The sequence below is a fragment of the Notolepis coatsorum genome (assembly GCF_963971535.1).
Source record: "Notolepis coatsorum genome assembly, chromosome: 14".
Taxonomy (NCBI): Eukaryota; Metazoa; Chordata; class Actinopteri; order Aulopiformes; family Paralepididae; genus Notolepis; species Notolepis coatsorum.
In genome coordinates this window covers 36,522,227-36,542,404 of record NC_140178.1, presented here as the reverse complement: position 1 = coordinate 36,542,404, position 20,178 = coordinate 36,522,227, and the positions used below count along the sequence as shown (strand labels likewise).

General features: G+C 43.4%; 1 protein-coding gene across 1 annotated transcript in view; it reads left to right on the top strand.

Moving 5' to 3' along the window:
• mrc2 (mannose receptor, C-type 2) overlaps positions 1-20,178 on the top strand; it is a 100,616-nt gene that overhangs the window by 47,965 nt on the left and 32,473 nt on the right. The window contains exons 7-17 of the mRNA XM_084328945.1: positions 1,122-1,313; positions 2,264-2,418; positions 2,669-2,773; positions 7,920-8,035; positions 8,884-9,032; positions 9,996-10,213; positions 16,389-16,531; positions 17,120-17,216; positions 18,624-18,753; positions 18,933-18,965; positions 19,242-19,408. Of these exons, the coding sequence (XP_084185071.1) occupies positions 1,122-1,313; positions 2,264-2,418; positions 2,669-2,773; positions 7,920-8,035; positions 8,884-9,032; positions 9,996-10,213; positions 16,389-16,531; positions 17,120-17,216; positions 18,624-18,753; positions 18,933-18,965; positions 19,242-19,408 (1,505 nt within the window). The remainder of the gene's footprint in view (positions 1-1,121; positions 1,314-2,263; positions 2,419-2,668; positions 2,774-7,919; positions 8,036-8,883; positions 9,033-9,995; positions 10,214-16,388; positions 16,532-17,119; positions 17,217-18,623; positions 18,754-18,932; positions 18,966-19,241; positions 19,409-20,178) is intronic.

Below are 20,178 nucleotides of genomic sequence, written 5' to 3'. Positions count from 1 at the left end.
CGCCTCCCTCTCCAGAGCGCAAATTGTGCTAATCTGTTGTTGCACTGATCTGTTGTTGATCTGTTATTGTGTGAGAAGGGGGTGAGAAGGGGTGGGGGTGGTGTATGTGACAGGAGATTAGTGGAGGAGGGGGAGAGGGGACTGAGGTACAGTACTGTAGTGTGACTCCTCTCACACATTTTTAGGAAAAACGCCTAAACATACCATTATATAAAGATGTGTAAAACACAAATTTTTTGTGATATTGTTATCAACTTTGGACATGTTCTAGGTAAGACTTCAGGCTATGGCCCCAGTGTTTTCAGCTAATAACTATACAGTAGATCGATCTGCAGGCATCTGAAAAAAAACGTTATTTCAGTGTGTTCAAACCTCTGTAACTCTATGACAATAGCACTCAGAGTGATCCAGAATAGTGTATAATTTACTTTTAGTATGCAATCGACAGGCGTTTTATCACGTTATGCTATATTTGCAGGACTGTTAAGAGGTTAAGTCTTAAAAAGGTCTTAAATATTATGTTGATAAGTCCTAAAACTTTATTGGATTAGGAAGTTACTTGCGATAACGTTTCAATGTGTTTGGGGAAAATGTCCGGGCTACAAAGTAAGCAGTAGAGTCATAACCAGTCAGTTCCCCCTTCAACAATATGTATGGAATTACTTCTTTCATAGTAATTTTCCTTCATTCTTTTTTGCCAGTATGGCCATGAAATAGGTATTACATTTTATTCAAAGTGGTCTTAAAAAGTTAATTAAATGTATTTATTTGAAACCTGCAAGAACCCCACAGACAGGCCCACCACAAATAAATCAAATGTCCGAAAAGTGAGACAATTACATATTTACAGTGCTTCTCATATTGCATAATTTTCCATTACTGACTATGTATCGTGTCCATCTCAGCCTGACACACCACCACAAGTAACATAAGAACACTGTGGCAAACACTGCTGGCCCATCAAAACTCAAAATTGTCTCAAGCCCCACCCCTTTTTCTTGATCCTCCAATCACAACTGTTGCTTTTTTGTCTCATTCATTTGGAAGAATTTGGGTTTGTTTTTCGTTCTTTCCGTTTCCATAAATCCCTTGTGATTGACGTGTGTCACTTCGTCCCACAGACTCGTGGGCAGATGATGAGAAGTATGATTGTGACGTTGGATGGCAGGCCTTCCAGGCAGGCTGTTACAAGCTGACATCAGAGAAGATAGACTGGGACACGGCCCAGAAGACCTGCCAGAAGATGGAGGCCAGCCTCGTCAGCATCCACACTTTACCCGAGCTAGAGTTCATCGTACGCAACCTGAAGAAAGGTGAAATGGTTATGCCTATTTTTCTGTTTACTATTTGTTCTGAATTGTAACCACTAACAAGAGATTAGATATGAAGTTAAAATCTTGTCAAAAAGAAAACTACTAAACATCATACTATCTTTTAATATTATGCACTTTGCTATTAAGTAATCTACCGTGCCTATATTACTACCTACTATGCTAATATGCCTAAACTACTATGCAATCAAGACTAGCACTCAAGTTCGACACTCGATTCGAATCTTACTTACCCTTAGCTGCCAGAGTTGTACCCTTCCTGCTGACTTGTGGTACAGAACTTGTAAGTCGCTTTGGATAAAAGCGTCAGCTAAATGACAAAATGTAAATTGTCATTATCTTCTTGGGGGTCATTTAGTGGTAGGGACGTTCACAATAGGGCTCCTTTAACAAAGCTACCCTCACAGCCGCCACAACCTTCCCCCGCATATGGCGGCTTGGTGGCACTGTCTCTGGAGTTCATTTGGATCCCCGCTTGTGAAACCTCGTCTTCGTAGCTCAGTGCACATGGTGGCCATCTTGCGTGGGTGGAGCACGCCCACTCATAACATGCATGTCTATGGTGCATGTACTATTGAAATAACCATAGCTTGCTAAATTTTCAACCGTTTGGGTTGTTAAAAACGTCAGCGATGTAGTTATCATACTGCATACTTATAATGGACTATGAAAATAAAAAAATTCTTACAAGCAACGTTTGTAATAAACCATCCGTCAAGATTTCAGAGAGTTAAGAGTATTTATGTTTGTGCAGATTATCACCTCAAAGCAGTAGTCCACTCAAGCAAGATGGCCGCCGGTGAACTACGCGGGAGACTCTGCCTTGAGCCATCTAGTGTTTATATATATATCTATGGCTCAGTGTATGTCTTTGTCCCGCCTACGTCCATCTTGCCTTATTTTCTACTCAACTCTACCGTCTCTCCCACTAGACATCGAGGAGCTGTGGATAGGGCTCCACGACACTGATATGCAAATGGACTTCCAGTGGACGGACCACACCCCCGTCATCTTCACCTACTGGCATCCCTTCGAGCCCAACAACTTCCGCAACACCCAGGAGGACTGCGTCACCATCTGGGGACCTGTGAGTGACCCCCTGACTCCAAACTGCCCCCCACCCCCTCGTCTAGGGGTCTTAATCACCCCACAGTACTGGACTCACACTGCCGGCAAGAGCCTTCTAGCTGTTTACACTGAACAGCTGTGTTCTCTCTTTCTGTGTGTGTGTGTGTGTGTGTGTGTGTGTGTGTGTGTGTGTGTGTGTGTGTGTGTGTGTGTGTGTGTGTGTGTGTGTGTGTGTGTGTGTGTGTGTGTGTGTGCGTGCACGCACGCAGGACGGCCGCTGGAATGACAGCCCTTGTAATCTGACTCTTCCGTCCATCTGTAAGAAAGCAGGAACTAAGTCAGACGGACAGCCACAACACCAAGACTGCAAAAAGGTATTCAATTATTATTAATTATTATTATTATTATTATTATTATTATTATTATTATTATTATTATTATTATTATTATTATTATTATTATTATTATTATTATTATTATTATTATTATTATTATTATTATTATTATTATTATTATTATTATTATCTGAGGAAGAAAAAAAACTTTTACACAACAAAACACCAAAAACAAGAGGGCCAAGAGAATCTTCCCTTTTTTACTAATAAGAACTGCTTCTACCATGCCAGATCAATAAAGGCATTTTTCATGAAAAGGGAAGAGTGCCTGGTCCTCTTGTGTGTGTTATTTCTCCGTCTATCTCTCACTATACCCCCACCATGCTCTTAGATCCTGGTGGCTTTGTGCCTCTCACTCTCCCTCTGTGAACTGTTGCTTTCCGTCTCATCCTTCCTGTCTCTTCTCTCCGTCCGTCTTGTTAATGTTTTCATGGGTTCAAGTCCCAAGGGGCCTGATTTCATGCAAATCCGTCCACGTTTGGCCCAAAAAAAGCAACGCGGTAATGCGAATACAAATACGGTGCGTGGAGAGAAATCCGCGTATGTGTGGATATCGGTATCGCTGTGAAAGTCACTCATCAACTGTCCCTGACAGCTTATTGTCCTGAACTTTCCCCTGTTGGCTTGGATCCCAGAGTCGCTGCTTGCAGCTGTATTCTGTTCTCTCCCTTTATCTCTCCCTGGGGCTGACCCCAATTATTCCAGGCTTCAATCGTTGCCATGGTAATCGACGTCAAAATCAGTATTCAAATACTAAACTTCCTGGGCTAAAATAAATAAGAATAAGCCTGGGAAATAAGAATTAGCTTATTGAAATAATAAGCTAATACTAGCATCATTCATTATGAATAAACATTCATTAGTTCTTTTCAAACAAGGGTATTTACTATTTAGATCTTTCAGAAAACTACCACTTTAGCTCTTGTCTACCCATGAAACCTTGTGCTTCTCCATGAGGCAAATTATTTTTGTCCCATACAGTACATGCCTCGCTATCTGGCTCAGGCAGAGTGTAGGCCATAGATATATATAAAGACTAGATAGCGCAAGGCGGAGTCTCGCGCGTAGTTCACCGGCGGCCATCTTGCTACAGTTAACTATTCTGGTACGTATTATAGTAGCTGCTTAAAGGTGAGTGATCTGCACAAACGAAAACACTCTTAACTCTCTGAAATCTTGATGGATTTACAAACGGTTTGGTTTATTATTGGAAGACTTTTTATGGATTTTTTTTTAATTTTCATATGAAAGTAAGAAAGAAAGATGATAACTACATCTCTGACGTTTTTAACAAACCAAACGGTTGAAAATGTAGCAAGCTATGGTTATTTCAATAGTACATGCACTATAGACATTCATGTTATGAGTGGGCGTGCTACCTGTAGCAAGATGGCCACCATGTGGCAACGTCGGTCTCCGTTGGCCTGCAGCGCGGGTGAGTCATCTAGTCTTTATATATATCAATGGTGTGTAGGCTACCCTGACCCCAGTGTGTTCATTAACCGCTTAAATCCTCCCCCTTCCACGATATTGACAGGCCTCTTGTCTTGAGCAATGAATGAGACTACAGCTATCAGTTATTTCTCGCTTTCTGTCATCTGTAATGGGCTTTATCGCCAGGCAGGTCAAAGGCGGAATTCGGTCCTCTTGAGTGGTGGAAACAAGATGAGGGCCGTTATCCGCGGCTGGCAACTGTAGCCATGCGACTGCTTTCAAGCCACTTCAACCCCTTCAGAGTGCATTTTTTTCAAAAGCTGGCTTTATTGTAAGCAAAATAGAAATTCCCAGTTGAAGAAGAATGTGGAGACGTTGGTCTTTCTATCACACAACCTGAAGCGGGTTGAGCCTCATATCATTCAAAGCTCCAGGTATGTTAGTTTGTGTTCAGGCTTAGACCACAGAAGCTATTTTTTGTGACGTGTTATTCATGTTTTCCTGCTTTGATTGGATATGGGTTGTTTATTTGATCAATGCACTCTTAAAGTGAAGGTGCCGGCGTTTTATGTGTTTTTTTTCATGTGTATTTATTGTGCTTTTATTAAGTCTCAATTAACTTTATTTTTGTTCAGTTAATCCTAAGGCAACAATTATTTAAGAGTTCATGTGAAGGTCTACTGACATGGGCCTTATTTCTTTTTTCATGAGCAACCAATTTCACTTTGATTAGGCCTGTATAAAGAGACTTTCACTTTTCAAGATTCAAGAGATTTATTCGTCACATACTGTACATACACAAGACATGTAGTGAAATGAAGGTGGTCATGTCCGCCTTGATTGTGCAAAAAATACAAGTAATAATAAGAATAAAATAGAATAGATAATAACATAGACATGATAAAACGTACTAAGATAAAATACAATACAATGCTAAGCTTACACATCATCAATCATTAGTTTCACCTGATTATTCGTTTTTCGATTGCCAAAAATTATATAGTTTGTTTTGTTTGTTTGTTGAAAGAGGCTATTTCACTATGATTAGGCCTGTATAAAGAGACTATTACACTTTGATTAGGCCTGTATAAAGAGACTATTACACTTTGATTAGGCCTGTATAAAGAGACTATTACACTTTGATTAGGCCTGTATAAAGAGACTATTACACTTTGATTAGACCTGTATAAAGAGACTATTTTGTTAAACTATAAGCCAATTTATTTTGTGGATTAGCCTACTGCGAATAGTTTTTTTTATTGTTGTATTGGCATAGGCTGCACAAGCTCATTCTTTTTCAATATTTTTAGACCATTTATTTAATTTTATAAAATGCTTTGAATATTCGATGATAATCTATGCTGAATCTTCAAAACCCAAAAAAGGTATTGGGGAGTCGGGACAGCCCTGACTCTCCCTCTCTGTTGCTCAATAATGGTTCTATTCACAGTTCCTGCAGCACCACACTGCTCCGTCAACAGTGGCACTGAGGGCATATTTATTATTGCTAATATTACAGCCAGTCCTCACCCCTGCCCCCCTATTCTCTGAGGGGACAGCCTGTTTTCACGCCATTTCGCAGATGCATTTTTTGTTGTTTTGTGGTAATTGTGTCAAAACCACAGTCCTTGGTTTTGACACAATTTCCTCAAAACAACACAAAAATGCATCTCTACTTGAGTTATCATAAGGTTTATATATAACCGCCCTTGAAGTGAAATACCATGAAAATAGGGCTGATTCCCATTCCCTGAAGTCCCCTGGAGCTCCACTACTCCACCCCCGGTCTGGAACTGTTCCACAAATCACACCCTCAGGGCCTCTGAGGTCACCAGACGCCCCAGACAGAGACAACCCTATCCCACGACACACACACACACACACACACACACACACACACACACACACACACACACACACACACACACACACACACACACACACACACACACACACACACACACACACACACACACACACACACACACACACACACACACGTTCATAGAAATTAAGTGAAATGTCTTCTCATCGCAGACATACACATAACGAGCTGCGCTCACGCTGGGCACTGCCATACATCATGTCTCTCTCGTGGCAGAGTAGCACATCTGTTAGACCCATCTCTGTGTGACCTGACAGTCAAGACTTGTCTCCATAGTATAGACTTTCAACCATATTGCTGCTGTTGCCTGTCAAGTGGTAAAAATGTTCACTGTTCAAGTTCTCTGATCCAGATATTATCAAAGATATATAAAGGCATAGTGTTTATACTATTGTCTTTTAATAACATCTGACAAAGGGGATAATTGATGATAAGATACGATGATCCTTTATTAATGAGCACTGTAAGCAATGGATGAGTGTGTATATGTGTGTGTCACATTAATATCTCTGCTAAATGTTCATTTATACTGTCTGTATGTGATAAAGTCGAAGGATCTGGTGACTCTCGGCGGTGATAGTTAACAATGCGCTCTGTATATGGAGGGACCATTTGTCCAGTGTAATGTAACTTGACCTCTCCCTGGAGAGAGCGTGTCAGCCTGGGTGGTCATGTGACAGGGGTCAATCAGTATGGCTCCAGCCCCGGGGGCCATGTGGTGGTGATGTGGTATCTCTCCGGAGCAGACGGCACACAGCTCCCGCTCACGCGCGTGGGGGAAAAAACTGCAATTAATAGGCCTTTCATTTGTCCATCATTAAGACCATAATGTCACGAGAGCGGCTGTAGACCGGTCTACTGAAAAAAAGAATGTCATTACTGTAAGAAGCAGCGATGAGGAGGAATAGAGGGTAAGAGAGAGGAGTAATGTGATATTTCAACAGAGCAGCTCATTCCAGCTGGCTTTCTTCTAAGGTTTCTATCCGGGCTGCCAAACGCAGTTGTGCAAAAGAGTCTGAGATTCGACTGATTCACACAAAGCTGGACACACTGTGACTTTCTAAGGCAGTTTCACCCCTCGTGACCGTCTCTGTGTGTTGGCTGGGCTCTCGTCCTGTACACGTCCTCATACGTTGACGGGAGAGGTTTAGACTACTTAGAGAGTTATTTCTACCTGCCTAGACTTGTTGTCTTCACCCCGTCATGATACAGTAGGTTGGTTAAGGGGCAACAGACGTCACATCTCTCTGTTTTGACTGCAGGAGATGATCTCTGACGTTTTTATTTGCAGCAACAGCCTGGGGTAATGGTTGTGGGGAGAATGGTTACATGCACATGCACGTGCACACACACACACACACACACACACACACACACACACACACACACACACACACACACACACACACACACTCACTCACTCACTCACTCACTAAATACATGATTCCTTCACAATCATCACCCTCCTCCTCTCTTCCCCCTCCCCTCTCCTCTTCTCCTATCTTCTCCTCTCCTATCTTCCCCTCTCCTCTCTCCTCTCCTCTCCTCTCCTCTCCTCTCCTCTCCTCTCCTCTCCTCTCCTCTCCTCTCCCCTCCCCTCCCCTCTCCTCTCCTCTCCTCTCCTCTCCTCTTCTCTTCTCTTCTCTTCTCTTCTCTTCTCTTCTCTTCTCTTCTCTTCTCTTCTCTTCTCTTCTCTTCTCTTCTCTTCTCTTCTCTTCTTTTCTCTGCTCCTCTCCTCTCCTCTCCTCTCTTATCTTATCTTCCTTCCTTTCCCCTTCTCTCCCTCAATCTTGGTTCTCTCATTAGGGCTGGAAGTGGCACAGTCCAGCCTGCTACTGGGTGGGAGAGGACCAGTCAACCTTTGAGGAGGCCAAGAAGGCCTGTATGGATAGCGGAGCTTCCCTTGTTACCATCACCAACAGGTATATCTGTCTTCCCATACATAGATGTATATGTGTCCCACCACCACAGGCCCACCACAAATAGATTTTGCACATTGAGATTGCTGTGTGTGTGTGTGTGTGTGTGTGTGTGTGTGTGTGTGTGTGTGTGTGTGTGTGTGTGTGTGTGTGTGTGTGTGTGTGTGTGTGTGGTATTTACACAGTTCTCCCCCCCCCCCCCCCCAGAGGCTCCTACCGTCGCAAAATAACCTGCAAAACCATGTATTTGGTCCACAAATGCACATGCCTCATGTTGGCAATAATCAAAAGGCACATCACGGTCTGTTTTGCTATTGCTGCGTCCATTAAAAGGCAGTTTTAGATTCTCAGGTCACTTTAAGGTCACTTTAAAAACACAACTGTATATTTGTATATATGTAACGGTTGTGACATCGTCACCTTAAACTTCGATGCCCCGAGGGAGTTTCAAACCTGTGTCTCCCACGCCGCGGGCAACAGCACAGACCGCTATACCAAGAAGTGAACTCACTGCTTTGTAACGTGTCTATGTGTCTTTTGAGGATGAGAGTTAGTTTAACCCAGATTACCGCTACTCACCCCAGTCACTTCACAACATCTGAAGTCCTTCGTAACTGCACTTCGCGGTACCATCCGTTACATAGTACTCATTACCTTTATTTCTTAAGCTTAGCATTGTATTTTATTCGAATAACTTTTTATCATGTCTATTCTATTTTATTATCTATTCTATTTTATTATTCTTTTTTATTATATGTATTTTTGTACAATCGAGGACGGGCATGGCCACCTTCATTTCACTACATGTCTTGTGTATGTATGTGACAAATAAAACTCTTGAATCTTGAAAGGTTTGAACAGGCCTTCGCTAACAGCTTGGTCTTTGGACGCTCTGGAGATTCCTTTTGGATCGGCCTCCATAACCAGGACAACCCAGAGACATACCACTGGCTTAGCAGGGATGAAGTGTCGTACACCAACTGGAACCGCGATCAACCAGGTGGGCCACACCTTTCCCCTCTCTTATCTATCTGTCCATGATGCTGATGTGTAAATGGAATGCAGCGCCTTATGGGCTGTCCTTTCTGTTGTTGAGATATTGTTTGTATGTTCTATTAAGATCGTATGGCTGTGAGTAGTAAAGTTTCTTGAATCCTGAATCTACCAGGAAAGGTCTTCACGGGTCCATGTTTTAAGCCTCATTCCAAATGATATCCATGGCTACAAGCCATGAAGGAGAAGATGAAGAAATGTTGGTTGCAGATGTTTGAAGAGGTGTAGCCAGAATTTCTATTCAAAATCAGCTCCTTGTCTCCGGATTTGGCACTGAAATTGAGAGACATCTCCCCGGAAAAGTTATCTAGAAAATGATCAACTCCTTCATAACTTACCATGATAAAAAATAACTGACTATGTGGAATGTTGATGTAGCTTTCTTTTAAAAAAGGTCAATTTATTGAGGAAATCGTTAACAGTTGGATATTTATTATATACATTATATATGTATATTATAATACATAACATTTTGCAGCAGCACTGGAATGGGGCATCAAATGGTAAATAATGATTATTGTAACTTCAGGGATATATTGCACTTTCCCCATCTTATGAGTTGACAACATCCATGATGATGAAACCAGATCCAGTCCAGAACTGAAGGACATGATACGTTTGTAGCTGAGATGCGGGTCCAAGTCCAGGTCCAAGTCCAGGTCCAGGGTGGATCCTCCTCAGCTTTACTATGAGCCGTCTTCTCTCAGCACATACTATAACTTTAGTATGTAGTACTGTGTGTAGTGAGATCACTTGAGACGGTGCAGATTCATACGGGGAAACAAAGTCGTAAGGGATGGTCCATTAGCAAATTGCCTGTGCGTTTTTTTTCCTCACATAACCTTCGAGCTGCAGACACTTTGATCAACGTGCCTGATGTGCTACATTTTCACCCCGCTTTCTGTTTCAGTGAAAACCGAGGGCGGCTGTGTTTCCATGGCGACGGGCTACGCAGTGGGCTTGTGGGAGGTGAAGGACTGTGAGTCGGCGCGGGCCAAGTTCATCTGCCGTCAGAACCAGGACACGTCTCTGAGTCCGGAGCCCCCCGCCCCGCAGCCCACCCCAAGCCTGACCGGCTCCTGCCCCAGCGGGTGGAAGAGCAACAGCAACCTGCGTCACTGCTACAAGGTAGATCACGATGGCCATGGGTGCCTTCGGTGCTGTCAAAATATGCAACGCAGTCTCCTCAGAAAACGTAAATAAAGTACTAATCGACCACAGGAAAAAAGGTACATAATTATATATTTAAGGTAACAGTGTGGTTAGGGTTAGGGTTAAGGTTAATGGTTATGGTTAGTTTAAGGTAACAGTGTGGTTACGGTTAGGGTCAGGGTTAAGGTTATGGTTATGGTTAGTTTAACATCTTAAGCCCGAGTGGACCAGTACGAGATTGATATCACGCCATAAATCCATCCATACAGAACGTATTAATTAATGTTGCGTTTATTTTTTTAAATGTAGCCAAGAGTAAAGACCCTAACCCTGTCAAAACAGCAGTCAACGTGTATATTTTCAGCACTACGTTTGTTTACTAATGATTTTAAGTGTTATTAGTGAAATATGAGTTCATAGAAAGAAAGGCTATTATTGACACAAGGACTTGGCGCAACCTAACTTGAGTGTAACAGACTGCGAGCCAGGCGGCACAGAACGCCACTGCCCAGTATATTGCTAGCCTATGTACAATCAATAGACAATAAACTGGACGACATCAGAGCAAGGATCCAATTCCAAAGAGACGTTAGAGATTGTAACGTTCTCTGCTTCACCGAGATGTGGCTGACGCCGGACGTCCCAGACCACGCTATCCAACCGGCCGATCACTTCTTCATACACCACAAGGATCGAACAGCAGAGTCCGGTAAACAACGGGGAGGTGGAATAGCCTTCATGTTAAACAACAATTGGAGCGATCCAGGCAACGTGAAAGAGCTTTCGAACCACTGCTCCCCCAACCTGGAGTATATATCCATCAAGTGTCGGCCTTTCTTTCTCCCGAGAGAGTTAACGTCTGTCATCTTGGTCGGAGTGTATATTCCCCCACAAGCAAACACAGGCGACGCGCTGTCCCTGCTTCATGACGAGGTAAATAGAATCCAGGCAGCGAACCTTGACGCTGCTATTGTGGTTGTGGGTGATTTCAATAGCGCCAATCTGAGAAAAGTATTGCCAGACTTCTACCAGCATGTGACTTGTAACACCAGAGGCGGTAACATTTTAGACCATTGTTACTCGCAATTCAAGTGTGGTTACAAGGCTCATTCTGCCAGTGGTTTCGGCAAGTCGGATCATGCCGCCATCTTTCTTTCTCCGGAGTACAAACAAAGTATCAAGCGTGCGCCGGTAGTCTTGCGAGAGGTGCAGAAATGGTTGTGGAGTCAGAGGAAACGCTACAGGCTGCACTTGAATGTACAGACTGGGGGGTGTTCCGCGATAACACAGATAACATTAATGACTACACGGAGACAGTGCTGGACTTTATATGTACTTTGGTGGAAGAAACAATCCCTCCCCACTACCACAATTAGAGTTTACCCAAACCAAAAACCCTGGGTAGACAAATCCGTCCGTGAGGCTCTGAAAGCACGAACCGCAGCCTACAATGCCGGGCTTGTGGCAGGCAACATGAATGACCACAAGGTGGCAAGATACAACGTCAGGAGAGTAGTAATAGAAGCAAAGAGGTGCTACACTGCTACATGGATAAAATTTAACTTCAATATGAACAGGCTGACTAGAGCTATGTGGCAGGGCCTCAGAACGATGACAGATTACAAAGGCACCTCCCTCAAGCTGAACAGTGACATCTCCTTAGCAAATGATCTCAACACCTTCTATGCAAGGTTTGAGGCTGGGAATAACAACACCAGACTACAAGCCACTGCAATGGAGGGGGAGCGGCTGCTGAGGGAGACTCAGGGGCCTTTCTCACTCACCATTCAGGGTCGAATCAGCGCCCCCGGGGACGGGGGGGAGTGTTCTCACTCAGACGGACACACCCCTTTTGGGTGCCAAGCGGCGCTGATTCGTACTACCCCCCGCTGAACCTGGGACGCTTGAAATAGGTGGTTCTGGGTGCGCGCCAGTGACACACACAACGTCGTTACTTGCTTGAATTGTGGGCAGATAAAAACACACAGCAACAACTATACAATACAGCAATACCCACTAAAACGATATTTATATCTTCTATATATCTTATATATCAGATATAAAGCCCCTGGCTTGCACATAGCAGTCACGGAAGGGGGTAAAGACTTCCCTGGCTCGCATTAAGCCTGGTAACTTTTTTTGCCATAGCTATATGTCTACTATACTTTCTTGTTCGAATGCATTTATTTCTATAGACCAGTGGTGCCCAACTGCCCAACCAGTCGGCCGTTATCGACCGGTAGATAAATGACATTCAATATAATTGATGCGAGCAATGTTACTAGTAGCTAACTAGCGTTAGCCGTTAGCTTAGAGTCATCGTTAACCCTGCAAAACGCTCAAACGCGGACTCCACAACACCAGTTCCATTTGTGAGAAAAGGGGGGTGGGTTATATTGACAAGGCTTGACAACAGAGGTTCAAATATAACTTCATATTTATTGGTTATTTGTTTATTTTATATCAGCATCCAGTCTCCACCGCCGTGTCTTCCTGTGTTTACAGTTTCGAGCGTGACATCATCGCCTACGGCAAGCTTAGACGCTCAAAACACAAACCGTAAACAGAACCCGGAGCGAACCAAGACTGAAGTGTGTACACAAACTAGAGGGGGGAGAGGGGGGGGGAGAGGGGGGGGGGGAGTTTGCACCGAGTTCGCACCCTACCCGGAATGAGGACGGTACGGACCGGAATGGTGAGTGAGAAAGCACCCTCAGTGTTCAGGGTAACCGAACATGAGGTGAGGAGGACCTTTAAGAAAGTGAATATCAGGAAGGCAGCAGGACCGGACGGTATCCCCGGCCACGTCCTAAAAGTCTGTGCCGACCAACTGGCCCCGGTATTCACTGACATATTTAACCTGTCCTTGGAACAGGCTGTCATCAAATTTGCTGACGACACAGTAGTGGTGGGCCTGATCTCTGTAAACGATGAGAGGGCTTACCTGGAAGAGGTCAAGGTCCTAGCGGGATGGTGTCAAGAGAACAGCCTCTCCCTGAACGTCAGCAAAACAAAGGAGATGATTGTGGACTTTAGGAGGTCGGGGGTCAGGGACTACAGCCCCCTCAGCATCGACGGGGCACCGGTTGAGAGAGTGAATAGTCTTAAGTACCTCGGAGTCCACATATCCGAGGACTTGACATGGACCACACACATTGACAGTGTTGTGAGGAAGGCACGGCAACGCCTCTACTTCCTCAGGCGCCTAAGGAAGTTCCAAGTCAGTCAGAAGATCCTTAAGAACTTCTACTCATGTACAATAGAGAGCATCCTGACTGGCAATATCACCTCCTGGTTTGGGAATAGCACCGCACAAGACCGTAGCAGACTACAGAGAGTGACCCATTCAGCCGAACGCACAATTGGAGGGGGGCTTCCCACTCTCCAGAACATTTACAACAAGCGGTGCATGGGTAAGGCTAAGAGAATTATCAAAGACTCCAGCCACCCAAACAACTGCCTCTTTGAACTGCTGCGGTCAGGCAAGCGATACCGGAGTCTCATGGCAAGCACAGAAAGACTCAGAAGAAGCTTCTATCCCCAGGCCATCAGATTGCTCAACGAACAATAACACTATACAACAACCATCAAATGCACTCACAGCACACACATCCACACGCACACACTCACTTTAAACAAACAACTCACTGCAGCACCCACTTACACACTTTAGAACACCTAAACACACTTTATATTTATTGGCAAAGAATTTGCACTACAACCCATACCTCAGTACACCTTACTGTAAATTGTACCTAAATTGTACCTCATCCCATTTCTGCTTTGCACTATATAGTATATTGTATATTAGTATATTGTATAGTATATTGTATGGTAACTCAGTTACTTCTACTTGCATTGAACATTGTACATATGTACATATTGAACACTTGTGTCTACGTACGTGACTTCTATTTTATACTGCTATACTTATTTTATTTTATACTTATCTTTTTTGTCTAGCACAGTCTCTGGAGTGTAACAGAAAGAAGCATTTTGTATAAAAGTATTCTGTACTTCTGTATGACAACTAATAAAGAAACTTGAACTTGTAGTCTTTTGAGAGAAGAGACCCAGGGCTTTCGATGGGCTTTGGAATAAAAAGAACTACACTTCCCAGCTCACGCCAGCCCCTGTCAATCATCTGACTTCTAGCGTGAACTTCTTTTTCTTCTCGTTATTTTCAGAATCATATCTCACGGGTGGAACAAAGGTAGTTTCTCTACCTTTCTGTGAACGTCTAGCAAAGAAACGTGTTTCAATCTGATGAAAATGTTTACTTACAGTATATTTGTTCTTGTTTCTTGTTTCTTTATTAGTTGTCATACAGAAGTACAGAATACTTTTATATAAAATGCTTCTTTCTGTTTTGCTCCAGAGATTGTGCTTGATAAAAATAGATAAGTATAAAAAGTATAGTAAGTATAAAATAGAAGTCAAGTACGTAGACAAAAAGTGTTCAATATATACATATATACAATGTACAATGCAGAGTAGAAAAGTAACTGAGTTACAATACAATATACTATATACTATACAGTACAATGCAGAAATGGGATGAGGTACAATTTAGGTAAAATTTACAGTAAGGTATAATGATGTATGGGTTGTAGTGCAAATTCTTTGCCAATAAATATAAAGTGTGTTTAGGTGTTCTAAAGTGGGTAAAGTGGGTGCAGCAGTGAGTTCTTTGTTTAAAGTGAGTGTGGGTGCATTCGATGGTTGTTACGATTGTTCATTGTTCAAGCCTTTTTCATTGAGCAATCATTGTTCATTGAGCATCCTGATGGCCTGGGGATAGAAGCTCCTTCTGAGTCTTTCTGTGCTTGCCATGAGACTCCGGTATCGCTTGCCTGACCGCAGCAGTTCAAAGAGGCAGTTGTTTGGGTGGCTGGAGTCTTTGATTATTCTCTTCGCCTTGCCCATGCACCGCTTGTTGTAAATGCCTTGGAGAGTGGGAAGCCCCCCTCCAATTGTGCATTTGGCTGAACGGGCCACTCTCTGTAGTCTGCTGCTGTCTTGTGCAGTGCTATTCCCAAACCAGGAGGTGATATTGCCAGTCAGGATGCTCTCTATTGTGCATGAGTAGAAGTTCTTGAGGATCTTCTGACTCACGTTGAACTTCCTTAAGCGCCTAAGGAAGTAGAGGCGTTGTCGTGCCTTCTTGATAACACTGTCAATGTGTGCGGTCCATGTCAAGTCCTCGGATATGTGGACTCTGAGGTACTTAAAACTGTTCACTCTCTCAACCGGTGCCCCATCGATGCTGAGGGGGCTGTAGTCCCTGACCCCCGACCTCCTAAAGTCCACAATCATCTCCTTTGTTTTGCTGACGTTCAGGGAGAGGCAGTTCTCTTGATACCATCCCGCTAGAACCTTAACCTCCTCCAGGTAGGCCCTCTCGTCGTTTGCAGAGATCAGTGTCGTCAGCAAATTTGATGATTGTGTTGTTGTTCCACTGTGCCACTGTTTGCTGCTTTGTCAGGGGCGCCTGGTGGTACTAAATCCAGATTGAACAGATTGAACCATTGGAAAGGGGAGATTTGGCCCGATCCATAGATGTATGACTTGGCCATAATAAGGTCATTTATAGGCCTGATATTCTATAATCATATTTCAAATTGCATGTGTCTGGATGGCAGAATTCAGTAGGCCTACTGTATCTACAAAAGATACCAATAACATGCAAATGGTCTTGTAGAAGTGGAGCAATCTCCATTTACATAGGTACGTATTTTTAGGTGGATTTTCAGAAAATATGGCTAGGGCTTAAGAGGCTAAGGTAACAGTGTGGTTAAGGTTAGGGTCAGGGTTAAGGTTAAGGTTATGGTTAGTTTAAGGTAACGGTGTGGTTAAGGTTAGGGTTAGGGTCAGGATTAAGGTTATGGTTAGTTTAAGGTAACAGTGTGGTTAAGGTTAGGGTCAGGGTTATCAGAAAACTGTGTCTTGGTAGTCTTGAGCTAAAGGCCTCACAAGCGAGCATTCTGGGTTCGGTCGATAAGTACTTTATTTACATACTATCACTGTTGCCACTTTACAAGATTAACCTTTTTTTACCTTTTATATATTTGATTCATGTATATTCTATACTTTATCATTTGTTATTAGACTGTAATATTACACCTTCTTATTACCCATATCTTGTGTATAGGTGTTTCACTCATCCCAGCAGGAGCAGAAGTCGACCTGGCTGCAGGCCCACCTATTCTGCCAAAGACACGGGGCCAACCTGCTCAGCATCGGTAGCCCTGACGAGGAGCACTTCATCCTGCAGGTGCTCCACGAGGCTTTTGGGTGGGTGTGCGTCTGACTGGACCCATAACCTAGTCTCACTCACAGGATGCCGACCGCTCATATAAGCCTCCCAGTCGGCATCCTCCCCTTCCACTCGCTATATTTTCTCTCGCCGTTTTCTAAATCCCTGTCACTAGAATCAACAACATGTCTCGCAGTGAGCTACACTCTCATGGTGGAAGCATAAACATTTCTCCCCTGACACTATTTTGCAAGTTGCCTTTTGTGCTGACGGCTATGGTTGTGTGAGAAATACAAACAACCCAGAACATTTCCCCCCTAGTGCGCAATGTTAATGGGTTCTGGCTATGAGCATGTTGAAAGGAATTTGTCTGTGTCATGGTGGAGATTGGTGATTATGAACCGTGAGATGGCACTGGTCTGGTGGGGTTGGTGGTGATGATGATGATGATGATGATGATGATGATGATGATGATGATGATGATGATGATGATTATAATGCTGATGATAGTGATGGTGATAATGACAGTGATGACAATGATGTTGATGGTGATGACAGGAAGGATAATGGTGATGATGATGATGACGAGGATGATGATCATAATTGATTGATGATGTGGTCCATAGGGAGTCGGAGGACCACGAGCAGCACTGGTTCTGGATCGGCCTGAACCGCAGGAACCCCCTGGACAACGGCAGCTGGAAGTGGAGCGACGGACTGGCTGTGAGTCATGACATTAACATCCAATTAGGGTTATGGTTATGGTTAGTTTAAGGTAACAATGTGGTTAAGGTTAGGGTCAAGGTTACGGTTATGGTTAGTTTAAGGTAACAATGTGGTTAAGGTTAGGGTCAAGGTTACGGTTAAGGTTATGGTTAGTTTAAGGTAACAGTGTGGTTAAGGTTATGGTTAGGGTTATGGTTATGGTTATGGTTAGTTTGAGGTAACAATGTAACCAATCTCAGTTTTGTTTTCCTCTACCGAGGGTCAAAGTTGTGGAACTCTTTGCCTCCACATATTTTGGAATTTTCTTTTCTGAAATTCAAAAGACCACTGAAATCTCATCTCCTAGAGCACCAATATTTCCCATATGGACTTCCTTTACAAACTGTGGTCTGATGGCTTGTTGTATTTTGTTATTGTATTTTCGTTTTATTATATATTCTTCCTGTCATTAATTGTTTTCTCTATACCAGAAATCGTATGGCATGGGTGCCTGCATCGGTGTCTATATAGGCCTGCTTGTGTGTGTTTGTTTGTTTGGGGGGGGGGGGGGGGGGGGGGGGGGGATTTTATATTTTATCTTGATATAATGTCATTTTGCTTCCTGGTGAATGCCACATGCCATGCAAGCCCCTTGAGGGTTTTTAGGCAATTCTCCTACACATCCCTTGTGGATTATATTGTATTATATATGTAATTGTTTTTATATGTGTAAATAAACAAACAAACAAACAAACATTAACATCCAATTAGGGTTATGGTTATGGTTATGGTTAGTTTAAGGTAACAATGTGGTTAAGGTTAGGGTCAAGGTTACGGTTAAGGTTATGGTTAGTTTAAGGTAACAGTGTGGTTAAGGTTATGGTTAGGGTTATGGTTATGGTTATGGTTAGTTTGAGGTAACAATGTGGTTAAGGTTAGGGTCAAGGTTACGGTTAAGGTTATGGTTAGTTTAAGGTAACAGTGTGGTTAAGGTTAGCTTAGTGACTGGCTGTGAGTCACGACATTAACATTCAATCGTAAAGTTAGCGTTGCAAATAAATAGATAAAGGAATTCCGTGTCACTCATAAAACGATCTGTTGGTTGAATATAGCAGTATTTTATTTGCTAAATCCACAGACCTTTTTATCTTCCATCTCCCCTTGTGTTTCTGTATAAGTACCAGGAGTTTGGGCGCTGCCGCTACAACATCCGTCAGTGTACTCATAAAACGCTCCATTGGTTGAACGTTTTAGTTGAATCTTCCACAACATGATTTTATCTTCCTTCCCACCCTCGTCTTTTAGTATACGAACAACACTATATCCTCTCTAGTCTAGAACACTATCCTTTGGTTGAATGTGGCAGTATTTTAGTCTAATGTTCCACAACATGCTTTAACCTTCCGTCTCACCCTCAACTTGTAGTACACATACCAGAACTTTGGACGCTACTACTACAACATCCGCCAGTGTGCTGCGGCTGACCTGGGCACGATGACCTGGCTGGCCATGCACTGCGACTCTGAGCTGGACTGGATCTGCAAGATCCCCAGAGGTATGACAGCAACAGCATCACAAAACACAAACAGGAACAGCGGTGCAGGGAGAGGCTGAACGAGGGGCTGCTGATACTCACTGGGATGTTAAATAATTTATGTGTGCCGCACCGCGTTCTGATCGTCTTGTATTATGTAATGCAATAGATACAGATTGTTCTGGTGTTTGTGTTCACAGGGAGTGGTGACAAGGAGCCGGAGGCATCTGAAGGTCAGTCTGCCTGACAAACTTTTCTTACCATCTTACCATCTCTAGGTCAATTGTAACTTTTTTTGTATCTCATCACATAAGATAAGATATTCCTTTATTGATCCCCTTGGGGAAATCTCTCTGTCTCTCTCCCTCTCTCTCCTTCTATCTCTTTCCCTCTCTCCCTCTCTCTCTCTCTCTCTCTCTCTCTCTCTCTCTCTCTCTCTCTCTCTCTCTCTCTCCACATCTCTCTATCTCCCTCTCTCTCTCTCTCTCTCCCTCTCTCTCTCCCGTCAGACGCCACTTCTCCCCAGTGGGTGGGCTTCCAGGAGGCAGAGTACAAGTTCTTTGACCACCGCTCCACCTGGGACCAGGCTCAGAGGATCTGCTCCTGGTTGGACGCCTCGCTGGCTTCTGTCCACTCCGCAGAGGAGGAGGTCTTCCTGGCCAATACCCTGCGAAAGGTACAGCATGTCTCTTCAGAACTAGTTCATCATCCTTTTCACCTTTCAGAACAATGTATATGTACATACTGTACATACAGGATACTGTATATGACTCTCAGGCTCAATAGTTATGAACATGGGTGTGTCTACATCACAGCAGTGATCAAAGCCTTGTTTAGTGTGATAGCCCTGTACTTGACATGGAGTTGACATGTTTGGTGATATCTAATCAGCTTTGAGCACAGTGGTGCCACAGTCCTACTTGTGAACTGTGCTATCGTTCAAATCCATACTACAATTTGGCCCTACCCCTCCGTTTTGGGTGAGTGTTTTCATATGCGACTTGAAACGGAGGGGTAGAAGGGGGAACATAAAGCACACAAAATAAAGTGCTGTGTTTGATACTTACAATATATACGTAAGCCTATCATTATTATATGTTCAACTACACTGTAGGTTATTTTAGGCAAAAAACAAATGAGCTAAAACATGCTCGCTTCACTACAGAAATATGTAAGTCCTTTACATTATTTTACTACTGAGGACATAACGAGTGGTGTCCCGTTTCCTAGGTAGAGATTTCAACCCCTCCCCCTTGTAGCTCCATTCTAAAGGGCCACTACCCAGTTGAGGGCACTGAGGTTACACCTTTCGTATCATCTTCGTATTGTTTTCTTATACGCATCGCCGCGTATCGCCGCGACGTCATGCGCCTCGAGTCACACTTTCGTTTTTTTTTCGTTTTTGTCACCAGAGCACACTGATGTAGTACACTGCCAAAGCAGTAG